At 41.8% G+C, this 18458-nt stretch overlaps 1 protein-coding gene across 1 annotated transcript; it reads right to left on the bottom strand.

Annotated features, from left to right (window-relative positions):
• Nucleotides 1-676: 676 nt before the first annotated feature.
• On the bottom strand, nt 677-16746 carry yipf2 (Yip1 domain family, member 2). Its single transcript, XM_061711498.1, has 9 exons — nt 16432-16746; nt 15910-15975; nt 13352-13512; nt 12242-12322; nt 12043-12130; nt 4039-4155; nt 3790-3953; nt 1943-2125; nt 677-1860 (listed from the first exon to the last, which is right to left on the bottom strand). Exons 2-9 carry the CDS (start codon nt 15938-15940, stop codon nt 1771-1773), a joined length of 915 nt encoding a protein of 304 aa, XP_061567482.1. The 5' UTR covers nt 15941-15975; nt 16432-16746; the 3' UTR covers nt 677-1770.
• Between the last annotated feature and the right edge of the window lie 1712 nt (nt 16747-18458).

Raw genomic sequence — 18458 nt, 5'->3', positions numbered from 1 at the left:
TTTCTTATTTTTTAGTGAATAAAATCAATATTTTGAGTTAGTTTCTGCATAAAAATGCTTTTTCATTACATTTCTAGCGAGAAATATATATTTTACTTTCATTATATTCACTCAGTGAATGTACATAATCACTCTTTTGCCCGTTGTTGCGAAGATCACGGCAGGATAAAGGCTGATTTATGGTTCCGCGTTACACCAACGCAGAGCCTACGGTGTAGGTTACGCGGCGATGCGCGCCGTACCATACGCCGTACCCTACGCGTCGATTTAACACGGAACCATAAATCAGCTCTGGAGCCGGCAGGCGGAAATCCCGAAATTTTCTGAGCAAATTTCTTAACAGGCGTAGCTACAACTGTTAGATTTCATCTATTAAACCAACATTTATCTTCCTAAATGATTTATTTCAGCCATCGGTAATTCTCCACAGAGCTGCAGGTTTCTCCCCGGGACGACGGCGCAGGTTGACCCGGCCGTGAGCTGCTGCTGCTCCGGGCCGGCGGCTCTTCTCCCGAAACATCGGGTCAAATTTCTTAACAGGCGTTATTTGGATAAACTGAGCCCAGGTTGGGGATCTTAACGGTTACTTTTACGCCTGAAAAAATATTAAAACTTAATAAAGTGGCATATTAACAGCGCTACAGCTGAAATTAAAACTGCTTTTAGCTCTGCAAGCTAGATTTAGGGGTGGTGCTGAAAAGTAGTAGTGGGAGTATTGGGACAGGGCGCTGGGAAGATTACAAGGGCCCTAAAATTTGTGGCTTCTTCTTTTAGGGGTAGTGGTAGAAAGTAGGGGGTGTATTGGGATTGGCCCTAAACGTCTTGGAAGCAAGCGCTGAGCGAGGACATCAACCTCCTAAAACAATATTTTGACTGGAGATCTAAATGATTACACACGAGTAAATCCAAATAAGCCTCATCAGTCAAGGAGGAAATCTGCAGATGGTGACTAGAAGAGTATTTACAGACAATGAGAAAACTATTGTAATTTTATTAACAAAAACTTTCAGTAGTAACACAGCAGTGAATAAATAACTCTTTAGACATAACTTAACTGAAACTATTGAAGGGAATCAAGAACTTCTGTGACGTTGCTTGACCAGAGGTGATATGGTGCATCAAAATGTCAGCATTTCCAGTTTTACTCCACTCAAGTACTTAGGCGCGGCGCTTAGGCGCGGCGCTTAGGCACAGCCTTAATCTAAGGCACCTGGGCGCAGCGCTTAGACCTTTTAGGCTTAGGCACGGCCTTAAGGTGCGGCACCTGGGCGCGGCCTTTAGGCGCGGCACCTGGGCGCTGCGCTTAGGCGCGGCGCTTAGGCGTGGCCTTTAGGTGCGGCGCCTAGGCGCGGCGCTTAGGCGCGGCTTCCTTTCCTTATATATTATTAACACTAGCGTGGTCACATTATTCTGAACCAACTGGAAGGGAGAACCAAACACTTCCTGGTGCTAATGTTACCCGAGGTGATGATTTCAGTTCCTTCATTTAATCACACTGATTGTTTTAACAACAATTTAACAATAATAATAATGATAATAATAACAATCATCATAAGGAATGACTTGTGGCAACCTGAACTGTTAATGAGTGTCATCCAGCAGTCTTAGATGCAGGGGATTCTGGTAAATCAGAGTGCTTGACATTTTAACCCACCGCGGTATAAATATTATTTAAGTGAAGTAGTTAGCCTTATTTCCAACCAGCTCACAGTCACAGAGGTTTAACATGTTGAACTCTTCATGGTCGTCATGGTGGTCCTTTCTCATTGGTCAGTGGGGTTTGGTAACCACGGTCGTGTGAATGGACAGGGTTGTCGGGGCCGGTGACGGTGGGGGATTCCCTTTTTGAAAGAAAAAGAGCTGAAAAGAAAAGAGAAGTTTCACCTTTTGATGGTTAAATGTGTTCCACTTTTAAGAGGCTCCTCCCCCACACCGGACTGACCTTACAGCCGACTGCCAGCAGTGCGTGTAAAACAATGACGGTCATAACCGTCGCCGCGGCCATCACTCTGGTGTCCTCACGCACAACCGGCCAGAAGGTGAGGACCAGGACTGAGCTAGAAATCACCATGGCAACCAGGGCCAGTGTCCACTGCAACCAGTCGTACGGGATGATCCACAGAACCTGGAGATGACAATTCAGACATCCTGCGTTTGTTTGCTTGGTTCAGTAACTCTTTATTTCCTAACTGGCATTTTACAAACTAAGCCAATAATTTCATTTCATTTTTATTTATTCCGATCATGGAAATATGCAAACAAAAAACAAACAAGTAAAATGACAACACAATCAAAAGCATATTCCATAACCAGAAATAACCTCCCTCAAAACTAAATAATAATAATAACAATAATAACAGATGGTCTGCACAATTACTCAGTTAACATCACAAAGAAAGGAAAACAAAAAAATCTAAAATAGATTGTGTGTCTCCATACGCATATATTATAAATCTTAACTATTTCATCCATACATTGCTAATATTTTTCTCTTTACATTTTTCTTTAAACTGAAATATGTTTATAGAGCCCTTTAAATCATCCATCCATCCTGATGTTATCCTACTGGGCTTAGTGATCAGTGGGAATAAACCTCTGCTGTATAATGCATCTAAAAAACTTGATGTATGATTATGTTTGGATACATTTAATAAATCAATATTAAAGTCTCCACAAATAATGTATGTTTTCCTTTCATTTAGCTTGTCCATAATGGATCAATGGAGAACATAGTTGCCATTATAGCTGATAATTAATAATCACATCCAATCCAAACGCGTAAAACACAGTATGGACATGGTGTGAACTTCAGTGTTTTGACTCCTCCTCCTAAAAACATCCATCCATCCATCCATCCATCCATCCATCCAGGGTGACGGGGCTCTGCTGGAGCCTATCCCAGCTAATCTCAGGTGAGAGGCAGGGGTTCACCCTGGACAGGTCACCAGTCCATCGCAGGGCACATAGATAAACAGACAACCAGACACACTCACACTCACACCTGCAGGGAATTTAGAGTAATCAATTTACCTACTATGCATGTTTTTGGACTGTGGGAGGAAACCCACGCAAGCACGGGGAGAACATGCAAACTCCACACAGAAAGACCCTGCTGGGCCTGGGAGTGAAACCGGGGACCTACTTGCTGTGAGGCAACAGTGCTAACCACTAAGCCACCGTGCTGCCTAAAAACTAACATATTATGGGAAAATCCCTTCATTTTAAATGTAAACCTCACCAGAAACTGCTTTTTCAGAGAGAAACACTACGACCAAGCGGTGAGAATGAGGAATTTCATGCACAGTTCAAAGCATGCTGACACATGCTGCAGCATGTTGGGAGGGGGGGTTTCTTCTTTTACAGAAAACACACAATTCCTCCAGAAATGGATGCCAGTGGTTGCTTTTTTCCACTTTTTTGACAGTATATTTTTACCTGAAGACGCCGACTGAACGATGGCGGCTACTCTTGTCGGATGGGACCAGCTGTCTGATATCATTTTTAGACAAGTATTTACTAATGAATGTTCTCTGACACCAGATGATAGCTGGCTCATTCGCCACTCCAGACTTCAAATGGAGGAGGAAATAAAATCATTACAAATATACAAGAAACCTTTCTCCATCCAACATCTGTTCCTCACTCCTCCTCAGTCAACGCTACACAATCCCCTCAACCAGGGCTGGGGATCCATTTAAATGTCAACAATAGATTCCATTCCCATTCTTAAGATTTAGAATCCATTATTAAGATTTGATTCGATCTGATTCCGAAGGCGGTCATACTCACCGATGTGGGGATGTAAATGAAGAGGGAGTAGCCGTAGACACACACCGTCTCCAGGAAGGAGTAGCCTACAATCTGCCTCTCATTCTGCCTCCAGGCCAGGAACCCCCACAGAGCAGCTGGCACCAGCCAAGCATACAAGAAGATCACCACTGCAGCGATGGTTACTGGCAGCAGACAGAGCAGAACACGGCAGACCGGTCACTCCCCAGGACCAGAACCAACCCCCCACCAGAGCTGAGCAGGACTGACCTCTGTGGAACTGGGGTCTGTAGTGGTAGCTGGGGTCTCCCTTCCCACTCAGACACGTGTACAGGTTCCCACTGATGGCCATGGAGAACACCAGCGTCACGCAGATCCAGAACGGACCTGCAGGAACACACATGTGCACAGGTGAAGTCCAACCCATTCTAAAAGAGCTACTGAATAAAAACATCTTCAGTTTGCACTTTTTATTTTGCTTTCACCATATTTTACTCAGGAGAAATGACAAGGTGCTTAAACGTGTATTATGAGTTTGGCTGACAAAGAGTCACAACTCTGTTGAGCCGTGCATTCCTGCAGCTCTCAGTAATGAAGACTTTATGAGCTTCTTTAACAGTAAAATCACGAGAATTAGAGAAGAAATCAACCAGTCGATTGTGGGCATTTCTTCAGCTTTAGCGACTTCCCTAGGCTCTGACTTGACTATAGACCAGGGGTCGGCAATCCAAAATGTTTTAGAGCCACATTGGACCAAAAACACAAAAAACAAATATGCCTGGAGCCGCAAAAAATTTAAAGTCTTGTATCAGCCTTAGAATGAAGGCAACACATGCTGCATGTTTCTATATTAGTTAGAACTGGGGGGAGATTTTTTTTTTCATTATGCACTTCGAGAAAAAAGTCGAAATGTCGAGAATAAGAAAGGAAAAAGAAAAGAGAAAAAAAGGAAAAAAGAAAAAGGAAAAAAAGAAAAAAAAAGACGAAAAAAGAAAAAGAAAAAAAAGGAAAAAAAGAGGAAGAAAAGAAGAAAAAAAGGAAAAAAAGAAGAAAAAAAGGAAAAGGTCAAACATTTTTGAAAAAGCTTCAGGTAGCCACTAGGGCGCCACTAAAGAGCTGCATGCGGCTCACCGACCCCCACTATAGCCCGTTTTGATCCTATAGACCAGTGCTTCTCAATCCTGGTCCTCGAGTACCACTGTCCTGCATGTTTTAGATGTTTCCCTGCACCAACACACCTGATTCTAATTAAAGGTCCTAATTAGCTTGTCACCAAGGTCTGCACAGTGTTGATGACACAGGTACTTGTATCACGGTGTGCTGAAGCAGGGCAGCATCTAAAACATGCAGGACAGTGGTACTCGAGGACCAGGATTGAGAAACACTGCTATAGCTGCTGAAGCTCTTCAACATATGCCCAATAATAAAGCTCCGGGCCCAGATGGTTTCCCAGCTGAATTTTACAAGGAATTCTGGAGTATATTAGCACCAACATTTTATAAAATGATTCTAAATGCTAGGGAGAATAAAAGCTTACCCTTAAATATGAACTCTGCTAATATTAGTCTTTTATTAAAACCGGACAAGGATCCCTTGCTCCCATCGAGCTACCGCCCAATTTCATTGATAAATGTAGACCTTAAAATAATTAGCAAGGCCATTACTGAACGTCTGAAAAGAGTCACCCCTTCTATTATACATCCGGATCAAACAGGCTTCATTAAAGGTAGACATTCGTCTACTAATATTCGCAGATTATTAAATATTATAGACTATTCGAGTATCAATAAACAGGAGACTACTATTATATCCTTAGACGCGGAAAAAGCATTTGATAAGGTAAATTGGAAGTTTCTATTGGCAACTTTGCATAAATTTGGATTTGGCGAATCTTTCATAGACTGGATAAAAATATTATACAGCTCTCCCAAGGCACGTGTAAGGACAAATGATCAAATCTCTACAAGTTTTACCTTGCAAAGAGGCACTAGACAGGGTTGCCCTCTCTCTCCCTCATTATTTGCAATATTTATTGAACCTTTAGCAGCAGCTATTAGACAAAATCAAAATATTAAAGGTATACAATGTAAAATATTAGAGCACAAAATAAGTCTTTATGCGGATGACGTACTCCTCTTCCTCCAGAACTCACGATCTTCACTATCACAGACAATTGCACTTATAGAGGGATTTTCATCTCTGTCTGATTATTCTATTAATTGGTCTAAATCCACTGTTTTGTGTGTTAACTGCAATTTTAGGAATATAACCAATACTCAATTACAATCAGGGAACATTAGATATTTAGGCATAAACATCTCCCCTAGGCTGTCAGAGTTAATAAAATTAAATCATGTTCAGCTTATAAAGAAAATAGAAGATGATCTTTCCAGATGGAGCTCTCTCCCCATTTCGCTCATGGGTAGAATAGCCACCATTAAAATGATGGTTTTACCAAAAGTAAATTATTTTTTCTCAATGATACCATGCAAACCCCCTCTTTCCTGGTTTAAATCGTTGGACTCATATGTATCAAAATTTCTGTGGAAAAATAAAACTCCACGTATTAGTTTAAAGACATTGCAAAAATCCAAAGAATATGGAGGTTTAGAATTACCTAATTTTCAGTATTACTTCATAGCCAGTAAGTTACAGTATATTGTAAAATGGTCAAAAGATCATCCTTTAGATAGTCAATGGCTGGACTCAGAGCAAGTGTTTTGTAATGAACTAGAAATCTCAGAGTTACCATTTATTAGTCAAAGTATCAAACGTCATCAATGTTTCAAAAGCATTAATATTAGCACAACTTTATCAGCTTGGTGGGAATTTCTTAAAATAGCTAAAATTTCACTTTTTCCATGTGACCGTACACCCATATGGAACAACCCAGACATCGTGAAAAAGGATAAAAAGATGGTTAACTTCGTTCAATGGAGAGATCAAGGAATACGGTACTTACAGCACGTAATTGTAGGAGGACAGTTTGTACCTTTCAATACACTTATTGTTCAATACGGAGTTAGCAGGAATAAATTTTTAGAGTATCAACAACTTAAGGCAATAATAAATAAAACATACAAAATTAGCCAATTAGATTTACAACTTCCCGCTAAGATAATAGATTTATTGAATCTAAGCACTTTAAAGTTGTTATCAAAACTCTACAGGTTAGTGTCTAAACTGGACGATTCAGTCTCTCTCCCGATCTCTAAGTGGGAGGCGGATCTCTCTCTTAATACCGACCAGTTTTCTTGGTCACAAATATGCTTAAATACGTTTACTATGACTAAAAACCCAAACCTACAACTTATACAGTACAAAGTTCTTCATAGAATACATTATACTGGACAAAGGATGTTCCAGATGGGCTTTGTCACCTCTAATATCTGTTCACAGTGCACAGAGAACACCCCAGATAATTATATGCATGCTTTATGGTTCTGTACACCGGTACAGAGGTTCTGGAAGGAGATTTGTGAGGATTTATCCACATGGATCAACCACAGAATCCCAGTGTGCCCCACGGTATGTATATTAGGTCACCTGGGAGACACTCAAATAGATCCTAATTGGACACACCGGGTTCTCACTGCCTTATGTATCGCAAAGAAAACCATTCTAGTAAATTGGAAACAAAAATCCAGTTTATGTATCAACCATTTTAGGAATCTTTTATCAGATCATATTAGTAGTGAGATAATGTCTGCCTCCACTGAACAACATTCGGCTGAATTGCACTCTCTGTGGTCCCCGTTTATTGGCTTCGTTACCTAGTGGGGGCGGGGGGGTGGTGATCTCGTAGCCCTTGGGGTTGGGGGTCGGCTTGGGGGGTCTGGGGCGCGGGCCTCGGGTGGCCCCTGGGGGGCGGTGGGGGGGGCCGCGGGGCCCTGTCCCTAGCCGGTGGGGGCCTTGGGGGCCTGTGGGGGGGGTTACCTCATGGCGGTGGGGGGGGGGTGGCTGGGGAGGGCTCGGGCGGGGGGCTGTGGCTGGGGCGTCTCCGGGCCTCCCGGGGGGGGCGGGGCCGTGGACGTGGGGGTCCCACCCGGAGGGCCCGGCCCTGCCTGGGTGGGGGGTGGCTGTCTGCGCTGGGGGGGCATTGCTGCCTTGGTCCTCCGTCGCTGGGCGGGGGCCAAGTGCCCCTGCGGATGTGGGGACTCCGGGACCCTTGGGGTGTCCGCCGGGGTGGCCTCGGGGGGGGGTGGGGCCGGGTCCGGGGAGCGGGCCTCCCCTGACCGGGGGGTGCACGGGCGGGCGCGACGGCGGGGTGGCACCATTCCCAGGTATCTATGTCTTATGTTGTCAGTATGAATGGGAGGATGTTGGACCGTTTCCCCCTCCGTCTGGGGGCTCCGGCGGTGCCGGGGGCGCCCTTGGAGGTACGGTGGGGCCCTTGCCCGGCTCGGGGGGCCGGCCCCCGTCTACTGGACGGCCGGTGGGGGGACGCGGGTGTCTTATCAGGGCCGGCTTTGCTGGTCCTGCTTCCTGGCTTCGGCCTCCGCTCCCCCTCTTGCCCCCCCTACACGATTCATACGCACATAGGCGAAAGGCGGGGGGTCCGGGTCGTGGGGGGCACTGTCCCGCGGGGCCTGGCACTCCCCGCCTCACGGTTTTAACAGCAAAATAGACACTGCACATTCAACACTTAATAAATACATTTGACAAGGACACGTAGTTCGGGAGGGGGGGGGGTCTGTGTCAAGCGATACTTGGCCCTCCCTCCTCCCTGTTTTTATGGCATTAATCACATGCACTCAACACAAGGGGCGGGAGGGGGTCCCACATCACCCGCGTTCCCTCGCCGGCCTGGGCCTGGGACGGGTGGGTCGGGTTACCCGGGCCTGGCGGGGCCCGCCGTGCAGCCTGGGGTGCCTTCTGGCGGTGCTGGATCCCCCCGGGGAGGGGGAAACGGTGCGTGATTGTATGTCTGTGTCGGTGGGAATGCGGTATGGAAGGGTCCTGCCATGGAGGATTTGAGCCTCCATTGGCAGGACATCAAAAACTTAATAATTTATCAATATTATTTTATACAAAGATGGTTATTATTATTATTATTATTAGTATTATTATTAGTATTATTATTAGTATTATTATTATTATTATGTATAGTATATTATATTATTATTAGTATAGGTATCGAATAGGTGAATGGATGAATGAATGGGATGCCTGGGTCTGGGGCCCTCCGTTGTCGGGCCTGCGCGGGTGTCGCCTTGTTGGGGGGTTCCCTCTCTCCGGGCCCGTCTCCGGTCCCCCCCGCTGCCTCTACGGCGGGGCGCCCCTCTGGTCTTGGAGGGCCACTTTCGTGGGGGACGGGTGCGCCTGCCCGCGTCGGCGGCCGGGGCGGCTCTGTCTCTCCGGGCAGGCTGGCCCCCTGCCGGGTGGGGGTCGTTGGCCTGAAGGGTGAGGGCCTCCTGGCCGCGTGTCCGGCCCGGACCGGGTGGCCGGGGATTGCCTGGGTCGCGGTCCGCCGCCGCGGGATCCCTGGCTGCTTCTTTCCGCGCCGTGGGGGCCCCGCCCGCGGGCCCCCTCGGCCGCCGCCGGGTGGGGGGGGGGCCTCGCAGGCGGTGGGTTGCCTCCCTCCTACTTCTCCCCTCTGTGGGGTTGCCGGTGGCCTGGGTTCCGGGCTCTTCCTTGTCGGCCTCTGGTCTCGCGGGTGGCGGGGTTGCTCCCCCCCCTCCCCCACTATAGATACACTTCAGGTGGAGCTTTGTTTGGTTTATTACACACACACACACACACACACACACACACACACACACACACACACACACACACACACACACACACACACACACACACACACACACACACACACACACACACACACACACACACACACACACACATATAGTCATTTAGTCACATGCATACACACACACACACACACACACACACACACACACACACACACACACACACACACACACACACACACACACACACACACACACACACACACATGCATGATCATATACATACACACACACACACATAGACATACACACTGGCTTGTTCACCTGCATGCTGGCTCTCTAGTTTTTGGGTTTAGGTAGCGGTAGCGATAGCTTAGCTCAGACTGCGATCAGATCTCAAGATTTAGGTCGATTGCTGTTCGTGTTTTGGATGGCTCCGTGCCGGTTTCGTGCTTTGTTTGTGGTTTTTTTGTTGCAGATTTCCAGTGCTTGACGTGTGTCTCCGTGTGTTCCTGCTTCCTGGATTGGCAGTGGATGTCGTCACCCCCCCCCCCCCCCCCCAAAAAAAAAAAAAAACACTGGGTTTGTATGTGTATATTTATGTATGTGTACGCATATGTGTGCGTATATATATGTATATATTACATATAGTAATAATGCACATATATACACTTTTGGTTCTACCGTCATGGTATCAATCAATAATATGTGTGCAGACAAGGTAAGAAAAAAAAAAAAAAAAAAAAAAAAAAAAAAAAAGAGAAACACTGCTATAGACCTCCCTGAGCTGACCTCACTCGTCAATAGAGCTAAGTAAACCACATGTATGTTAGACCCCATCCCGACTCCACTATTCAAACATGTTTTTTCTCTTATTGGTACGACAATACTGGACCAAATCAACTTATCCCTAAACTTAGGATATGTACCACAGGTTTTCAAAGTGGCAGTAATTAAACCTTTACTTAAAAAACCTTCTCTTGACCCAGACATCTTAGCTAATTATAGACCAATTTCTAACCTTCCATTTATATCTAAAATTCTGGAAAAAGTAGTTGCAAGTCAGTTATGTGACCATATGTATAGAAATGATCTGTTTGAAGTCTTTCAGTCAGGGTTCAGAATGCATCATAGCACAGAGACAGCACTGGTTTGTTTTATATCTTTGAACAAAAAAATACAAGTGAGGTCAACAGTGAGGTCTTAAGAGGCCCCGGCCTTGGGCTCCTCCATGGTGGGCCAGGGGGTCCCCAGAAAACAATATTTGTTTTAAAAATAAATATAAAAGAATAATAATAATAATAATAATAATAATAATAATAATAATAATAATAATAATAATAATAATAATAATAAAATAAATATTCTTCTCTAATAGAAATTAAAATTCTCATTTTTAAATGGATATCTGAGCTGAGCACTCAAAAATAAAACCATGTCAGCCAGCGACAAATACAATCAACTCAAGTCCAATGGATCTGTGCATTGTGCAATTCTGCAACCATCAACTATGAAGAATTAACAATTATTTTGCAGAAAAATAAGAATCTATGCTTTTTCAGGAAGGATACGCGATCTTTCTGGACTTATGTGTCCAGCTGTGGAGAACAACAAGTCGCCCTGTTGTCAGCCTTTTTGGTAAAATGTAACCAAACTTTCGAGTCACAAATTACCTTCTTATGGGCTCAGATAAGAGATTAGTGTCCATACTGGTTCTACTGGACCTCAGATAAGGGATTAGTGTCCATACTGGTTCTACTGGACCTCAGATAAGGGATTAGTGTCCATACTGGTTCTACTGGACCTCAGATAAGGGATTAGTGTCCATACTGGTTCTACTGGACCTCATACTGGTTCTACTGGACCTCAGATAAGGGACTAGTGTCCATACTGGTTCTACTGGACCTCATACTGGTTCTACTGGACCTCATACTGGTTCTACTGGACCTCAGATAAGGGACTAGTGTCCATACTGGTTCTACTGGACCTCAGATAAGGGATTAGTGTCCATACTGGTTCTACTGGACCTCAGATAAGGGATTAGTGTCCATACTGGTTCTACTGGACCTCAGATAAGGGATTAGTGTCCATACTGGTTCTACTGGACCTCAGATAAGGGATTAGTGTCCATACTGGTTCTACTGGACCTCATACTGGTTCTACTGGACCTCATACTGGTTCTACTGGACCTCAGATAAGGGACTAGTGTCCATACTGGTTCTACTGGACCTCATACTGGTTCTACTGGACCTCATACTGGTTCTACTGGACCTCATACTGGTTCTACTGGACCTCAGATAAGGGACTAGTGTCCATGCTGGTTCTACTGGACCTCAGATAAGGGATTAGTGTCCATACTGGTTCTACTGGACCTCAGATAAGGGATTAGTGTCCATACTGGTTCTACTGGACCTCAGATAAGGGATTAGTGTCCATACTGGTTCTACTGGACCTCAGATAAGGGACTAGTGTCCATACTGGTTCTACTGGACCTCAGTGCTTGCTACAGTTCTTTCCCAATGGAAGGTGAGCACAGAAAGGGAGGGCGTCGTACTTCAACAAGTCTCTATTATCTTACCATATAGATCTGGGTTTGTCCTCAGGTGGTGTTTGATGAAATTTCTTCCTGTTAGTGGCATCACGGACCCCTTTACTCTGTCCAGTACCTGGATTACATGATGGGAGGTCAATTCAAACAAACAGATAAACGTTTAACTCAGCCTACGTCCGACCATATATTTTCAGAGAGGGTGCTTGTGCTGCACGTGACCTCATACCTGAGCTGTGTCCACATTGAAGAAAGACTGATAGTATTCAAATGTCCAGAACCCACCACTTGGTTTCTGTCGTCCTAAAAGCTGGAAGCACAGACGTACAGCATGTTCACTGCTGTCAGCTTAAAGCAGGGGTCGGCAACCCCAAATGTTTTAGAGCCACATTGGACCAAAAACACAAAAAACAAATATGTCTGGAGCCGCAAAAAATGAAAAGTCTTGTATCAGCCTTAGAATGAAGACGACACATGCTGCATGAATCTATATTAGTTAGAGCTGGGGGAAGATTTTTTTTTCATTATGTACTTCGAGAAAAAAGTCGAAATGTCGAGAAAAAAGTCCAAATGTCAAGAAAAAAGTCAAAATGTCGAGAAAAAAGTCGATATGTTGAGAAAAAAGTCGAAATGTCGGGAAAAAAATCAAAAGGTCGAGAAAAAAGTCAAAATTTCGAGAAAAAAGTCTAAATGTTGAGAAAAAAGTCGAAATGTCGACGAAATAGTCAAAATTCTGTGAAAAAAGTCGAAATGTCGAGAAATAAAGTCAAAATGTCGAGAAAAAAGTCGAAATTACGAGAAGAAAGTCGAAATGTCGAGAAAAAAAGCCGATATGTTGAGGAAAAAAGTCGAAATGTCAAGATTAAAGTTGAAGTGCAATCTTGAGAAAAAAGTCGAAATGTCGAGAAAAAAGTCGAAATGTCGAGAAAAAAGTCGAAATGTCGAGAAAAAAGTCGAAATGTCGAGAAAAAAAGCCGATATGTTGAGGAAAAAAGTCGAAATGTCGAGAAAAAAGTCAAAATTTCGAGAAAAAAGTCAAGATTTCGAGAAAAAAGTCAAAATTTCGAGAAAAAAGTCAAAATTAAAAAAGGAAAAAGGAAGAAAAAAAGGAAAAAAAACGAAGAAAAAGAAAAAAAGAAGAAAAAAAGAGGAAAAAAAAGGAAAAAACAAAGAAAAAGAGGAAAAAAAATGTCAAACATTTTTGAAAAAGCTCCAGGAGCCACTAGGGCGGCGCTAAAGAGCCGCATGTGGCTCTAGAGCCGCAGGTTGCCGACCCCTGGCCTAAAGGATGTCACATACTCAAGTTCAACCTGTCATGTGGTCAACACAAACTCTTCACCTCTGAACTCTCCTCCTCATCCTCGTCGTCGTCTGACATATCTAGCTTCACGTCCACCCCGGGTTCTGCCGGCCCAGATGAAGCGGGGGTGTTTGATGCAGACATGCTGAGGGTGGAGGCCCCCGGGTCAGCTGACAACAGCTCTGCTGCTTCATCAAACTCTACAGACAAGAGAAAAGGCTACAGGTTCAAGTTGGTGCTGAAATCAGCCCAGCAGCATTGTCCCAGACCCACCAAGTATGCAAAACAAAGTTCTGCTCCAAGTCAGTTCTGATCCAGTCACTGATTTTCTGATGCCTGAACTTCAGAAAAAGAATGTGCCTTTTCTTTTGCATCAACTTGACTACAAATATGATCTGATTATATAAGTCACAATAATACAGGATGTCTCATAAAATTAGAATATTGTGATAAAGTTCTTTATTTTCTGTAATGCAATTAAAAAAAACAAAAATGTCATACATTCTGGACTCATTACAAATCAACTGAAATATTGCAAGCCTTTTATTATTTTAATATTGCTGATTATGGCTTACAGTTTAAGATTAAGATTCCCAGAATATTCTAATTTTTTTAGATAGGATATTTGAGTTTTCTTAAGCTGTAAGCCATGATCAGCAATATTAAAATAATAAAAGGCTTACAATATTTCAGTTGATTTGTAATGAATCCAGAATGGATGACATTTTTGTTTTTGTAATTGCATTACAGAAAATCACAATATTCTAATTTTCTGAGACAGTCCTGTAGACAAACAATATGCTTATGTTGGTTCTAAACATTTTTGAATTTTATTGAACATATCCAATGACAGTACTTAAGGAAAAGGTACATGAACCCTTGTAGCAAATGCTTGCCTTTTTGGACCATTCCTCTCTCCAGAACTGCTCCAGCTCTGACATGTGTAGGATGTGTGGTGTGCACGGCTCTCCTGAAGCCTGGCCTCAGGCTGGACCACGCCAAAAGGCACGTTCTCTTTTTCAGGAGCCATTTTGTGGTGGATTAAACTCAGTGATAAGGATTATTGTCCTGGTCCATCTGGTTTTGTGAGTCGCTACAAGGTTTCAGCTGGCTGAGAGCCACGTGGTCTTATTCTGTAAGAATGTTAGGTAGTGATTTAACTTTCATTGATAATAGTAAATGTATGGGGATTTATCATTCGCATTTGCCCTGTTACATACTGTAGCTGACTGCCAACGAGCTCTGTGGTAAAATTCAGACAGATTTTTTTTTTCTTTTTCCCAGACAGTTTTTTTAGAGACCAGTGGTTTCCTCCATGATGTTCACCCTTGTTCAGTGACTTGTGTGTAGTACACGCGTGAATCAGTACTACTGTTCCAGCTCGCAGATCTGCATTCTTCTATACTTCCCTCAGGGTTCTGTGTTGTGCACTTACCATCATTAAGCCTGGGCATCACGTCTAGGAAGAGTTAACAGTACAAAACTGTTCACGTGAAGACATTTGATCTAACTGTGGACTGATGGATCCCTAAAGATGTGAGATTTTTATCCTTTTCTAGCTTCGTGCGTAGGGATGGGAATTGATAAGATTTTTCCAATTCCGACGCCATTTTCGATTCTGTCTAACGATTCGATTCTTTATCGATTCTGTTATCGATTCTCATTTGGAAAAAAAAGGAGAACAAACAGGTCGATTAGCATCAACTTTGTTTTATATCTTTGAACAAAAAAATACAATTGAGGTCAACAGTGAGGTCTTAAGAGGCCCCCAGCCTTGGGCTCCTCCATGGTGGGCCAGGGGGTCCCCAGAAAAAATATTTGTTTAAAAAAAATAAAAATAAATAAATAAACAAAAATAAAATAATAATAATAATAATAATAATAATAATAATAATAATAATAATAATAATAATAAAATAAATATTCTTCTCTAATAGAAATTACAATTCTCATTTTTAAATGGATATCTGAGCTGAGCACTCAAAAATAAAACCATGTCAGCCAGTGACAAATACAATCAACTCAAGTCCAATGGATCTGTGCATTGTGCAATTCTGCAACCATCAACTATGAAGAATTAACAATTATTTTGCAGAAAAATAAGAATCTATGCTTTTTCAGGAAGGATACGCGATCTTTCTGGACTTATGTGTCCAGCTGTGGAGAACAACAAGTCGCCCTGTTGTCAGCCTTTTTGGTAAAATGTAACCAAACTTTCGAGCGTTTATGCCGCTTTGTCGCCATGTTTTCCTGCTTCCACTGGAATTGCTAAGGGAATCATTTGCAAAAAAGGCAAACGATTCCAAGGAATTGAAACACTGGCAACCGGTTCTCAACAAGAACCGGTTTTCGATTCCCATCCCTATTCGTGCGGATCATTTGGTATTGACCACAGCAGCAGATATCTATAATGATCCATAATGATCAATAATGAACCATGGGGCTTCAGGGCTTCTCTAGCTGGCTCTCTCAGACACACTTGGCACGGTGGCCTCTCTAAAACCTTGCAGCTTTCAGTTACACTTAGTATTCAACAGGTTACCATTTCCAGACAAAAATATGTAACAAAGAAATGTAAAGTTACTTGTGATCATTACCTTGAAACTGTAGATCATTTGGACTGGCCATTGCTCAAACTGGTAAACAGCAACTTTATGCAAGCTCTGGAAGAAAAGCAACACTCATAAGGGATGTGTACATACAGGGCTGTCTCAGAAAATTAGAATATTGTGATCAAGTTCTCTATTTTCTGTAATGCAATTAAAAAAACAAAAATTCATTACAAATCAACTGAAATATTGCAAGCCTTTAATTATTTTCATATTGCTGATTATGGTTTACAGTTTAAGATTAAGATTCCCAGAATATTCTATTTTTTTGAGATAGGATATTTGAGTTTTCAGTTTGATTTCAGTTGATTTGTAATTAAACCAGAATGTATGACATTTTTGTTTTTGTAATTGCATTACAGAAAATCACAATATTCTAATTTTCTGAGACAGTCCTGTACATTAATGTCATGTCTTGTATTTATTTTATTCCTGGGAAATTGAAAACACGTCGCTAAAAGGAACAGGGCTCTTATGTAGCTGTGTAGATCTGTAATTGTATTCACTTACTTGGTACGATATCCTTTAAAGCCTATAGTTAGACGTTTAATATTACACTTTATGTCCAGTAACAAAGGAAGCAGATGCGGGATATTACAGATATTAAAGATATTAAAGATATTAGAGCAGCTCCCTGGCTGCAGCAGCTGCTCGGTTTACAGCCACCAACAACACATGTACTGAATTATTAAAGGAAGTAACAGGGGAAAAGAACTCATGGAGCTTTTATATACGCAAAATAAAGCGACACTATGATAGTAATATTATTAAAGCACCGACGCCACAGCCGGTGCTGTCAAACATTCAAGCTAGCGTCCGGTCTGGGACACGTCACCACGTAAACACAGCTGTCACGTGACCGGAACGTGACGTGGACCAGAATTTATTTACCTTATTCTTTTTTATTTTTTTATTGAACACAATTTTTTAAACAAGAAAAAAACACTTTATACAAAACTGCTAGTAGAGGAAATATAATAAGAAAAAAGAACATCTTGGAGGTTTCATGAACAAGAGACATATAAACAAAAATAAGGTAGACAAGTAAAGTCAATACAAAGGAGCTGTAAGGCATTTTAAAGCAAATAGCATCGACATTTCAGAAAGAGACTTAAAATAAAAGATACTTTGATATATCGGTTAATAATTTTTTTGCAGAGTTATTTGACTTAATATTTTTTAAAGAAACAAAAAAACTTTTGAAATCATTTATAAAAAAATGGAAAGAGGGCTTCATTTTTCTCCACTTACAACAATGTATGTGGTATTTAGCCAGTAAGAGAATTACATTAACCAAGGACACTGATTTGTCAATAGTATCTATATAAAAAATAATATTAACGAATTCTAAATTTGGAATGTCATTCATTTTTAAAGATAGCCAATTTCTAATTTCACGCCAAAAAAATTTTGAGGCAGGACTCAAAATAAAAACGTGATCAAGTGATTCTTCAGATTCATTGCAAAAAACACAGGGGTCAACTTCAAATTTAAATCTATGTCTCAAGAATTCAGCAGTTGGATACATTTTATTAATCAATTTAAAATGAGTTTCCTTGACTTTGGGGGGAATGGGCCATTTGATATAGTTTAAGTGGGCTTTTTCTAATGTAGACAAACTTAAAGACTGTGCAGTGTCAGAATATAAACCTCTGTGATAGTCATTAAATGATCTCGACTTAAAGACAGCACTTATAAACTTGTTGTTACATTTCTTATCCAATAATCCTCAATAACTAACACGGGAAGTGCTGTCTCAATATCTCCATACATTAGAGCACCTTTAATCAAATGAATAAGTGGCAGGGGAACCCCATCGAGTGTTCTTGCCCGCTGCTGCAATACTTCAACGTCGCCGCCATATTGGATGTTCAAGACTGCGCTGTAAACTAATACAAGTAAATGGACTTATTTTCATAAAGAGCCTTTCTACAAAGAAATCTACGTTTTACGTCTCATTTATGTCACACACATTAGTGCGTGTCACACACGCACTAATATACTTGGGAAACAGTTTAGGCAACATATATAATATATTTAATTTTCTCAGATGGCAAAAATAAGAACTTTATTGATCCCACATAGGAGTAATTCATGTTATATCAGCTATAGAGAACAAGGTAGTGCCGAAAAACAATATATATCCCCCTCACAAAAATAAGAAAAATAGAGAAACATATTTTCTCATCAACAAAACAAAAAAAAAATTCAAATAACAAAATAAGATATTTGAACCATTTTTCAGACAATAAAATAACATTTGAACCATTTTTCAGACAATAAAATAACTGAAAAACTGAAAAATGGTTCAAATGTTATTTTGTTACTACTTTTGTTACTACTTGTTTTAATAATAACCACAGCAAACACAAGCCGCAAGCAAAGCGAATGGGCGGCAAGCGGGCATGCACACATTTGAGCTTAACATAGTTATTATCATCATTATTATCTTTTGTAAATGAAATAGGTGAATTGTTTCATGACATGGCATTCTTACCCTTTTTCTGGCTGATTTATCCTGGTTTATATATATATAT

The sequence above is a fragment of the Cololabis saira genome, chromosome 21 (genome assembly GCF_033807715.1).
Source record: "Cololabis saira isolate AMF1-May2022 chromosome 21, fColSai1.1, whole genome shotgun sequence".
In the NCBI taxonomy this organism is placed as follows: Eukaryota; Metazoa; Chordata; class Actinopteri; order Beloniformes; family Belonidae; genus Cololabis; species Cololabis saira.
Note: the sequence above shows the minus strand (reverse complement) of the source record. Positions and strands in the feature narration are given on the sequence as shown.

Bases quoted from the DNA above. Each gene is read 5' to 3' on its own strand.
- yipf2 (XM_061711498.1), bottom strand. From the start codon at position 15,940: ATGGCCAGTCCAAATGATCTACAGTTTCAAG. The intron at 13,513-15,909 runs GTAATGATCACA...TCTTGTCTGTAG, and splicing joins AAATGATCTACAGTTTCAAG to AGTTTGATGAAGCAGCAGAG. The intron at 4,156-12,042 runs GTAAGATAATAG...GTGTTCCTGCAG, and splicing joins GACAAACCCAGATCTATATG to GTCCGTTCTGGATCTGCGTG.